The sequence below is a fragment of the Myotis davidii genome, unplaced genomic scaffold (genome assembly GCF_000327345.1).
Source record: "Myotis davidii unplaced genomic scaffold, ASM32734v1 scaffold37, whole genome shotgun sequence".
NCBI classification, from domain to species: domain Eukaryota; kingdom Metazoa; phylum Chordata; class Mammalia; order Chiroptera; family Vespertilionidae; genus Myotis; species Myotis davidii.
In genome coordinates this window covers 4,171,613-4,183,511 of record NW_006289395.1, presented here as the reverse complement: position 1 = coordinate 4,183,511, position 11,899 = coordinate 4,171,613, and the positions used below count along the sequence as shown (strand labels likewise).

Here is an 11,899-nt window from a genome sequence, read left to right as displayed (position 1 = left end):
CTCTATTCTTGTTTTGTTGCTTTAAGAAGAAAAAACTCTTCGGGCTTTTAACACCAGGCGTCTGAAACCCAGTGGAGAACATGTAAGATTTGCGCCTCAGTATTTCCTCATCCGCCAAATGGGGGCGGGGGTGTACGCATGCCTCTCCCTCGTCCATAGTTCCATGTGTCTCTTATTCGAGACGTCCTTGCAGCTTTGCTCCACTGGGCTTTGATGATCCTGGCGAGGGCCTCTGAGCTCACTGTGATGCCCGCCCTCACGTGGCAGGCTCCAGGCTGCAGGCTCCAGGCTCCAGGCTGCAGGTTGCAGTCTCCAGGCTGTAGGCTCCAGGCTCCAGGCTGCAGGCTCCAGGCTGCAGGTTGCAGGCTCCAGGCTCCAGGCTGCAGGGCGGGCTGGCTGGAAGCTGGAGATGCTCCCCAGCAGCATGGCGGGGGGGGCTTCTCAGTTCATGGAGACCAAGGGCATCCTTTCCCCCCAGCGGTCACTAGGCTTTCCCCTAAAACTCCACTTGACAGTGATCAGTCAGAGTCTCCAGTTACTACGTTTCCGCAACGTGATTCACAATTCAGGAAAAGATCTAAAGACATTTTGAAAACCTGGGCACATGGAGCATGTTCTTCGCGCTGGACTGACTCCGGCCCTTGTCCTTCCCGTCCTGGCAAGCCCCCTCCTCTTCCTCTTACCTCCGGCGCTTGGACAGCTCTGGCGCCGGGCCTGACTGTGCTTCCTCCAGGCGTCTCTCCTGCCCACAGATCTTATTTCGGCTCTAATGCCCTTGTTGCTCCGTTAGGGCCCTTAGATACCTTTTTCCTTTTCCTGTATACCAGATGGAGAGCACGCTGAGGTGGGGGCAGGCCTTACCAACTGTCTTATCTTTCTAGAATCCAGCCCAGCTCTTCACATCAAACAGACACTGAAAAGATCTGTTAAAGGAATGAGGCCTGCCAATGGCCTAAAGAGCTGAGGCAAAGCAGGGGGGCTGCCTTGGCCCCAGGGTGAACACGGACTTCAGGGGCAGGCGTGTAAGACAAACAGGTGGGGGTAGGGATGTGGCAACAGGGGGTGGGGGGGACCATGCCTGTCTAGGGAGCAGCCCCCCCAGCTTCAGCGAATTCATGCTACGTGGAACGTGAGCTCAGTACTGCCAAACCTTCCAGACTTTCAGGAGAAGCCAGAGTTAGGACTTGTATGAAATACCCTTCTTTTAAAATCTTTGTCACCAATGAAAGTATTTGAAAAGCTCTCTGAGAGGCCCAAGGAAAACAGGTCAACAGTTTGGGTCTCCAGTGTGTTCTACCTGCTTCTGCCTGTTTCTTACCTTTCCATCCGCTGAGAAGTGCTATTCCTCTAGCTGCGCCTCGCCGTCCCCGCCCCCCCAACCCCACGCCCTTCGTGCACACAACAGAGGGAGCGGGCCTTCCCTCATCTGCGTCTGCATCTGCAGGAAACCTTAGTGAGGTCTCTTCCCAAGGGGGACACCCTGGCCTCTGCGAGTGCGTCCCATTAACCCTCTCCTAGCCTTTGGCTGAGTTTTAAAGAAAGGTTACTTTAACATCAAGTTCCACCTCACCCATGTTATAAACTTCCGAGTTCCTACTAAACCTGGCTTTTGAAGTTTTTGCAAGTCTATGAGCACACTGGCCTCGCCGTGGTCTTCCGACTGTGAGAAGGTCTCTCCTTTCTCTGCCGGGACAGGAACTGTGAGATCCAGCCGCAGGCAGATGCCGAGCATGGAAATGCCGGTAGCTACTTTCCTTCAAATCACGCAAGGCTTCTAAGTTATTGTTGTTCCACTATTTTTGAAGACACTTATTTCTGCTCCTTATTAGAAAGTGTTAAACCTGCTTACAGTGATCGAGCTGGTTTATGAACTGTTTTTGACGATTCTGCAGCACAATATGGGACCCCAAATCCCACCCTCTTATAAATAGAGCTTCCAATGACGAGCCCACACCGGGGTGCGGGTGCTGACAACAATTTGCAGTGGATTCTGCACACACGTTTTCATGGGCTCCAGTGATTTCTTCCTTCCAGGCAGTCACTGAGCTCAACGGCAAGTGCGCCTGGAACTGGGAGGTGATCCCGTGGTTACGCGGCTTAGCTTGAGACAGCCTTTAAGTATTTTATAATCTTTCATATGTTTTGACCTGAATATAAGGCCAAGCATTGAACTTTTTTTAAAGGCATAACATACTGCAAACACAGTTCAGCTCATCTGCAGCCTCTGAGTGAGGGAAAGGCGTGGGAAATGGTGACATGCCATTTCCCATTAAATGGGCCCAGGTGCTAGCGGCCCGTTGATTTCTCAGCTGCACACTCATCCCCACACCGTGGTCTCCATAGTACAACTGGGCTTCACAGAATGACCTGTGCGCTCTGAGTGTGTGTCTGTGTGTATAAACCAGGGGTCCTCAAACTTTTTAAACAGGGGGCCAGTTCACTGTCCCTCAGACCATTGGAGGGCTGGACTATAGTTTTAAAAAAACTATGAACAAATTCCTGTGCACACTGCACATATCTTATTTTGAAGTAAAAAAAAATAAAAGGGAACAAATACAATATTTGTATTTGCATGTGGCCCGCGGGCTGTAATTTGAGGACCGCTGGTATAAACCCTTCCCCCTGTGAGTGAGTAGGCGGGGGGCATATGTGTGCGTGTGCATGTCCTCTGTTGGGTCAAATCAAATAAAGTTGTTCAGAAATGCTCTACCACTGGCTAATGCCTCTTCAATTGTTGAATTCTGGTGAATGTCCTAGGGGAGAAATCTACAATTTCAGGGATGCATTGAAAATTTATGTGTCTTTATTTTTCATGAGTAAGATAAATTTAGTCACCGCTTATAATTTGATAACACCTTTGGTTTTAGAAATAATTCAAAAGCCATAAAATGGTAGCTTTGGGATATGAAGGTAATAAGAAAAGTAATTTGAAGTTGGTCTATTATCATTGCCTGCTTTGGTGTTAATGGATGTGCATGACACACATTCTAGTTTAAGCTCTTTGGGGGCGGAGATTACTTCTAACATGCCTCGGTAGCCTCTCCCACACGTTCTGCGAGCGAGTGGCTGCCATGTCATGTGCGCTTACTGAGTGAGCGAGGCCGGGACTTGGTGTGGTTCTGCCTCGGTTCCAGCCGAATCACCAATGAGCTGTGAAAGCCCCAGCTAAAGAGATGAGGATGTAATACAGGTGTGCAGGCACTGTAGCTGCTCTCCTGGATTTGATCTTAGAGACCTGCCACAGCTAATGAAAGCTCATGGTAAGCTGTCATGGGGAACGGCGCCGGCCATATTGTGCTGCTTTGGTACGATTATGTGAAAAGCTCCAGGTGCGAGTCACCTTGAGGGAAAACTGGTACATGGGGTGGATCCTGCTGAGGTCGTTCATGATGAAGTAGAGCAGAGAGGCGCGGGCGGCCACCGGTCGATAGTGCTCGCGGGCCTCATTGATTTTCACTTCGGTCACCTTGGCCTCCTGGACCTGTTAGAAAAAGAAATGGTGTCCATTGTTCAAGCCAACCAGGGCTTCCTGCGAATCAGCTTGTGTGAGTCACAGAGTCTGTGTGTGGGGTGGGACAGACTGCGATCGGGAGAGTGGCTGAGGGTTGGAAAGCTGCCGTGGCGTTCCTTAACGGAGCTCAGAGTAACCATCTTTCAGGGGGTGAGTGTCAGCCCTTGTGTCTGGGCAATGTGGGCCGTGCAAGCCTCGTGCACCATTTCTTAAGTATATGTCCAATATAAATAAAAAAAAACTTCTATAAAAAAGTCACAACCAGTGTGGAAGTCGTTGGTTGAACTAACATGTAAAAACAGCAACAGAAGATGGGAGAGGATGATCAAAGTGTTCTAAAACCTTTACATTATTTTTGGAGAGGCTAGATATATTGCTCAATTTTAGGCTTTGTTAAATTAATATGTCTATTGTCAAGTCACATAAATAATGAAATATTTTTATATATAAATGAAATAATGAGTAACTTTAAAATCAGCAAAGGATAAAAGAGGAGGATAAAGAAAAAGGAAGAAAGGAGAAAAAATAAACAAAAAGCCTGGTTAATAGAAAACACAGATTAAAATAGTAGAAATATTTAACTATATCTGTAATGTTAATAAATGTAAATTGGTTACATTCAGTAATAAAAAGACAAAAAATTCTCAGAAGGGTGTGGAAGTGAACAGAAATCACATAATTGATCATTTTGGTGTTATCACAGATTCATACTTTTAAGCTCACCTGGGTCCTTAATGCTGCCCATTATTCTGTGTGTCTTTAGTCAACTTTCATTTTTTTGCAACAACTATTTTAAACCTTCACTCTTCTCCCCAAGTCCTCTACCTCACCACTGTTCCCTCTCTCAGCACAGTACATGGGAGTTGCAAAAGGAGAAGTGAGTATAGACAACTCTTTAAAGTAGCCAAACTAAGAAATGGTAAAGAGAGAAAGGATTGTAATGTAAAGAGTACATGGATCCTTCAAGACTTTCCCTTCTAGTCCATTAATGTTCTGTCCTTCTACCCCAGCGGCCCATAGAGACCCATGAACCATTTCTAGATTCACGTTTGCCCTGTATCCCCTATCACATTGGAACCAACTATCGTTCTAAAGATAAGCTCTTGCACAGTGACAAATGAGTACTAGAACTGGTGGGGTGATCATATTGTAAGGCATCACATTTTGAGTCACTATATTATATACATGAAACTAATGTAAATAATGTAAGATTATATACCAATTACACTCAAATAAAAAGTAAAGCTTTTATCGTGACCCAAATTATATTTCTCTGACTTTCTTATGTACCCGATTCTATTAGTTATTCCTTGCCATCCCCATTAATTCAACTCTTCTTGGCGACTGCTCCTTTTCCTTAAAATCCATGCATCCTCCCACCCTCAGCTAAGATCTTAGCATGCTCAGTCTCTCCCATGTTAGGGGGGAATGCCTTGAAGGATCCATCTACACTTTAAGTTATAACCCTTTCTCTCTTTACCATTTCATAGTTTGGCTACTTTAAAAGTTGTCTATGTTCATTTCTCCTTTCTCAACTCCCATTTACTCTCATTCTAATGCAGGCTTCTGCTTCTACTGCCTCACTGAAACCATTCTCCCCAAATTCATTGATAACTCCTTTTTGCAAAAATCAGTGAGCACCTCTCCGCCATTATTCAACACCATTAGACATCCCTTCCTCTTGAAATGCTTCTTTTCATGATACCTTATTACCTGCTTTTCCTTCCATCTCTCTGCTCCATTCTATCCTTCACATCTTTACTTTTCTTAAACTGTATCAGTATTCCTCAATGCTCTACTCCCAGTCTTATTGTATTACTGGTGTCCTGGGTTCTTGTGATCTCCCAGGATAGAAGTCAAAAGAGATCACCAGAAACCGATACAACCCTGGTGCATTGGCCAGGAACCAAACTCAGGTCTCCAACACGTCAGGCAAAAATCTTACCATGGAACCATCCTGAGTTCTTGGGAGCTCCCGAGATAGAAATCAAGAGAGTTCACCATAAGAACAGTACTCAGGGGAAAAACGGTGTACTAAGGGAAACAACATTTAAAGGGAAAAGAGAAACGCTGCTCCCTGAACAAAAGCCAGGGAATAGTTTTAAAGAAGTTGGGGCTGGAAGGATGATGTCTAACCGTGATGTCTAAGTATGGAGAGGCGGGGCCCTGGTGCCTGTGTGGTGGAACTACATGCTTCTTCATGCATCACATGTCTCATTAGCATGTTAATTCTTCACTCAGGGTTTTTTTTAGCATTTAAATGAGGGAGGGTCACCAAAGGGCAGTCTTTCTTGCTAATGCACATGTGTGAGTGAAGGGAACACAATTTAAGCTCAAGGGAGTAAATCTTGCAGACAGAAGTGTCCTTCAGTTTAGCTGCTAATTGGCTGCAAGGAAAGGGTAAGCTATACGAGGAGATTAATGAGTTTTTGACTGGTACCTGCTGGGCTCCGGGAGTAGCCTATCTCAATTGCACACACCTCTCTTAGGTGACTTCATTCACTTCTAAAATTTCAATGATCAACTGCCTGCTGATGATTCTCAGCACTCTATCACCAGCCCAAGATCATATACCCCCAAACCTATGTGACAATCCCATGTAAATGGCTCAAAGGCATTGCAAACTCAACACAACACAAACTAAAACCATCATTTCTTCTCATTCCCAAATTCACTTCTAATCTCTCTTTTTTTTTTCAGCTATACGCATCAGTACTTTTCTAGATGTTTATTCTTGGAACCTGAGTAATTTCCTTGACTACACCTTTATCTATATACAAAAAGGGGCAAAAGTAGGTTTACAGTTGAGAGTATGCAAAACAGTTTATTCTTGTACTATTTATTACTTATTGTATTATTTCCCATATGAACAACTGTAAAGCTACTTATGTCCACCCGTGTGTAATCATATCCAATGAATTGGCAAGTTTTTCAATTCTACCTCTGAATTTGCACATAGCTCTTGAATTTGCCCACTTCTTTGCACCACAACTGCCAACCTTAGCTCAGGATACCATCACCTCTAATCGGAATCACTGTGCCCTCCACTACTTTCTCTGTCTTCCCCATTCCCAGGCTCTCCTCCAGACTGTATCTGGAGTGATCTTTCTAAAACACAGCTCTGACTATGTTACTCTCTTGTCTAAAAAGGAAAACAAAAAACTCTTTTATGATCCCCAACTCTCATTCAAGCCCAAACTTCTTAGCATGGTCTACAAAGTCTATTGCAATGGAAACAGCCTACATTTCCTGCCTCATCTCCAGTGACTACTTCCATCTCCTCTACTGTCCCTCGAGTCCTTTACACGACAGAGAAGTGTCCCTCTCCTCTGGTTGAGCTGAGTGCTTTCCCTGTGTGTTCACGGCCTCCTGTGCTTCCTCTCCCACAGCCCTCATCACCGCTTTGCAGTTGCCTGTTTGTCTTTCTCCTTCAGAGGACCAGGTCCCGGAAGCCTGGGATTCCGGCAAGTTCATTGTTGTACCCCCAACTTTTGTCATGGAATTTGGAATAGAACAGCCTCCAAGTAAGTATTTATTGGATGAATGGATGAGAAGAGAAAGAAGACAAACAAGAAATGAAACAGCAAGAGAAAAAAAGATTCTATAAATGCTTGGTGCACAGCAGGCACTCAATAAATGTTTGTTGATTTTAAAGAGGAGGATGAAGAAGGAATGAGCTCTAGCCAGTTTTGCTCAGTGGGTAGAGTGTCGGCCTGTGGACTGAATGGTCCCGGGTTCAATTCCAGTCAAGGGCGCATGCAGGCTCGATCCCCAGTAGGGGGCATGCAGGAGGCAGCCAATCAATGATTCTCTCTTATCATTGATGTTTCTATTTCTCTCTCCCTTCTCCCTTCTTCTCTGAAATCAATAAAAATATATTAAAAAAAGAGTCATTCTTCCATCTTTCTGAAAATTAAGAAAAAGAAAAGAAAGAAGGAATGAGGCAGAAGGAAGAGATGTCAACATGGTTAATTCCACTTCTGACCTACTCCCTCGAAGTGGGTTGGAAAGTGTCCTCTCATCTCTTCTGCCCCAGGCAGTGGAACTTCTGCTGTAAGCAGTGTGTACACTTTGCATGCCCTTCTCTACATTTACGGAGGCCACAGTGAACCACGGGCAAAACCTGGTGGTCACACCAGAGTCCCAGAGACTAGTGAGGCTGGACCTTCCTCCCTTCAGTCTCTCACTCAAACCTCAGCTGTCTGTTATCCCAGGGTGGCCTGAGCTGGTTTGTCTGCCCTGCCCATGGTTGCTCTCCTTCTTTGCTTTTTGGTTTTTTTTAGATTAAAAATATTGATTTTTAGAGAGAGAGGGAGAGGAAGAGAGAGAATGATTGATGTGAGAGCGAAACACGTGTCAGCTGCCTTCTGCACAGCTCCTATGAGGGCTCAAGCCCACATCCCGGGCACATACCCTGACCAGGAATTGAACCAGCAACCTTTTGGAGCATGGGACTATACCCAACCAACCACATGGGCCAGGGCATTCTTCATTTTTCCTACCTTGTTTCTACCTGGAACAGAGTCTTTATATTTGGAGAAATCCCAATAATCTGACAGTAAGTGTATACCCTCAAAGGTGTATTGTTCCTGGACACTGTTACAGACACACTTAACCTACTCAGACCAGTATCTTTTTTTTTTTAATCCTCACCTGAGGATATTTTTTCATTGATTTTTAAAGAGAGTGGACAAGAGAAGGAAAGACAGAAATGTCGATGTGAGAGAAACACATCGATTAGTTGCCTCCTGCATGTGCCCAGGGCCCTGGCTGGAGAGGAACCTGCCACCGAGGTACATGCCCTTGACCAGAATCGAACCCAGGACCCTTTGGTCCACTGAGCCAAACTGGCTAGGGCTCAGACCAGAATCTTAAATACTCTTCTGATTCAAGAGCAGAGCTGAAAATGAGGGAAGAACTGTGTAGGTTCTCAGCCTGCTGGGAATGGACGGGGGAGTTTGGCCCTCGGAAGTCATGTCTGCTAGTCCTCCACAAGGGAAAATAAAAGCCTCCCAAATGTTGTGAAAGAAGGGGAGAAAGCTGTACCCCAAGTTGTTTGCAGGGTGGTACAGCTTTGGAGAGCTGAGCTTCCTGGGAAGCCAGTGACGGTCTCTCATTAAAGTCAGACATGTGAGATTTTTGCAGCTGGGGTTTCCTCCAGGTGCAATCATGCCTGAACCAGCCAACTCTTACAGCAGTGTGATCCCTTACCTTCCGGCAATTCTACAAGCTCACCAAGGAGTTAAGTTTGAGCTCCCAGGCCCTGCACAGACCACTGCACAGGCTTAACTGCTCATCACACATTTGTGGAGGTGACTTGTCAAAAGCAATTCCCAGAAGGTGGGAACTCCACAAAACAGAACGTGAGCCAGTCATTTCAGGAATCCTGTCATTTGATTTTCTAGGAGAAACTTGGAAAGACAGGAAAGCCATCTGTTAGTCTGGCTTCTTTTACCTAAAAGTTGAATGCAGGGTCTGGGAGGGGGGCATTTGCTCCCCAGCTCAGGCTGCCAGGGTAGTTTCACCTTTTCCTCGACTTCCGCCGCGGTCTGCTTGGTGACCTCCAGGTTCTCCACAAGGGCCGTGTCTCCCAGGAAGTTCCCAGAGGCCGAGGAGAGGCGAGACAGCAGGCTGTCTTCCAGTGTTTTCAGGGTGATTTTGAAGCCATTCTGCTGTTTCGTGAGATCCGACTGCAAATATCAAGTGAGGGGGAGTCACATATAGAAGCCCAGAGCATCCTACTCTCGGGTAGATCTGTAAAAGTAAACGTTTATGGGGCCGGGGTCCCTTCTCTTAGAGATGCAAACTGAAGGCAAAATAGCAGAATGATCGAGACCATAAGCAGATGAGATGAGCAACTGAGCTGAATCCCAACAGCACCATTGCCTAGTCATGTGACCTTAGGCTAATGACCCCTGTAGACCTTTAGTAACCCGCGCTGGGTTAGTCCCAGTCCCTACGCCTGGGAGTGCTGTGCAACGCTGCGCACAATGCCAACAGTCTGTTCATGAAACGGAACCTATTTTTGTGAATAGTTAGAAGGTAGGGTCAAGCGTTAGTTCCCCAGAGGGTCCTCTCTATCACCACTTTACTGCTCCCAGAGAATAGGTCTCCTGCGGATACTTATTTTTTTTTTGGAAAAAAAGTCAACAGAAACTGTCTTACACAATTTATACAGGATCATTGCAGGAGCTCGCCTCAAGGCTGCTGGGGGTTGCTGGTGTCCAAGCAGATCTCACCTCGTCTTCCCTCTCAGATTGTTAGGTTCCTATTCTACAGCTCTGGACACTCTCTCAGCTGGGGCCGTAACCTCAGGCAGCTGCGGCTTCTCTGGCCGTGCACAGCTGGGGTAATTGCTTTTGGATCCACAAAAGAACAATCTTCCTGTTGGAGGCTTGAGCCATGGCCACCCTGCTCTCCTTCTGCTTCTTACAAAACAAAACATTCCTCAATCCTAGTTTACAACCAGGATTTGCTGTTCTCTGCAGGGAATGCTCTATGCCAGGGTCTTTAAAATTAGTGAGGGCCCAGCCGGCGTGGCTCAGTGGTTGGACCAGGTGGTCACGGTTCGATTCCCCATCAGGGCACATGCCTGGGTTGCAGGTTTGATCCCCAGTGTGGGGTGCTCAGGAGGCAGCTGATCAATGATTCTCTCTCATCATTGATGTTTCCGTCTCTCTCCCTCTCCCTTCCTCTCTGAAATCAATAAAATTATATTTCAAAAAATTAGGAATTAGCTCAGATGCAACCCCTTCATGGAACCTTTTTCTGACTTCCCCAGTTTAAATTAGTCTAGGGCTCTCTAAGATTCTCATCACCACCTGACATGGCATATACTTTTTGTTTACATTCTTATTTTCTGTGTCCCTCCACTAGGCCGTAAGCCTGTGAGGGCAGGGACACGGTGTTGCTTTTGACCTGCTGAGCCTGAGCGCCTGTGCTCTTGCCGGCTTCGGAGTTGGGCTCTGTGGGTGTGTGCTCAGTAAAGGCATGCTCGCAGGAAGCGGAGGCCGGGCGCCTCGGCGTCAATCTCACATACACTGTCATTTTGGACATGCATTTATAATCTAATCTGGCCTAGAGAGCGTAAAACAGGGATGTTACTTGCCGTGGACTGAATTGTGTCCCCAATAAATCATGTTGAAGCCCTTCCCCCCATATTGGAAATGGGCCTCTAAGGGGTTGAATAAGGTTCAATGAGGTCGATCGGGTGGGGCTCTGGTCTGATGGGAGTGGTGTCCTTATAAACAGAGACAGCAGCGAGGTTCTCTCTCTGCACACAGGGAGGAGGCCTGGGAGTGCACGGTGACATGGTGGCCATCTCCAAGCCAGGAAGGAAGGTCTCTCCGGACACCAAACATGCGGTCCCCTATCTTGGACTTACAGCTTCCAGGATTGTGAGAAAATAAGTGTCTGTGTTTTATTATAGAAGCTTGAGCTAAGACACTGTCCTATGGTGGATGAGCCGACTGTTTTTAATGCCCTTGCAAAATTGAACCCTGCTTAGTTGTGACATAGGCATGAGAACACGTGTGACAGGAGGCCCTCATGGCTGGCCATGCAAGTTCATAGCCCCTCCAAGGCCCTGCGATGAGTGTTTGTGTCTGCCTCGGTTCTTCAGCTCACTCTAGCCTCTGTCTCCCCTCCCCGGTGTTCCAGGTGGCTAGAGGTGTTGGCGCTCCTCAGTCTAGCAGAGCCCCAGTTGCTCAGCTCCAGAGAAAATAGCCCACATACTTCCCCCAGGGAGGGGCGCCCTGAGGGATCTAGTGACAGCGTGTTGTCTGCCTCCCTTTCTCGGCGGATCCTGGAAGCACCTTCAGCTGCTCCAGGTCTGGCCTCTCCATGCTGACCACAGCAGCCAGCAGCTGGTCCTCCAGGCCATCCCTGGTCACAGTGAAGTTGATGAGGGTGGCCTGCGCCTGCAGCTCCGGCTGGTAGTGAGGATTGGCCAGCTTGGTGTGAAGTATGAGCCGGAACTTGGGATTGTATTCACACTCTTTGTCTCCGATTTTAAGGAACCTGGAACAGAAAGGCTCGGGTAAAGGTGGGTGCCTTCCTGTGAGATTCACTCAGAGACAGAATTCTAGATTTGTTTGAAGATCATAGCAAATAACATTGCCATATTCAGGTGGATTCCCTCGCAGGGCTAGTGTGAGTCCTGGGATCCTTGTTTCCCTAACGTGGGAAACAAGGATGGAGGGTGATAGACTTTCCCCACGGCCACCATGTTTGATTTTGGATCACGCAAAGCTGTGGGGAGAGCCAGCAACACATTACGGAACATCTCCAGCAGATGGCAGTAAAGTGTTTGCAGGAAGGGGCACCTTTTTAGTTTGCACAAAGGTGCCTTACAGGCTGGCAATAGGGCTTACTTATGTCTATGGCTGG

The 11,899-nt window shown here is 46.9% G+C and overlaps 1 protein-coding gene across 1 annotated transcript in view; it reads right to left on the bottom strand.

Moving 5' to 3' along the window:
* The window catches only part of LOC107182784 (dynein heavy chain 9, axonemal-like), a 66,803-nt gene extending 55,287 nt beyond the window's left edge, over positions 1–11,516 (bottom strand). Inside the window, exons 1-3 of the mRNA XM_015562596.1 lie at positions 11,326–11,516; positions 9,037–9,201; positions 3,341–3,481 (exon numbers count right to left, since the gene is read on the bottom strand). Coding sequence (XP_015418082.1) covers positions 3,341–3,481; positions 9,037–9,201; positions 11,326–11,355 — 336 coding nt within the window. The 5' untranslated portion in view covers positions 11,356–11,516. The remainder of the gene's footprint in view (positions 1–3,340; positions 3,482–9,036; positions 9,202–11,325) is intronic.
* Between the last annotated feature and the right edge of the window lie 383 nt (positions 11,517–11,899).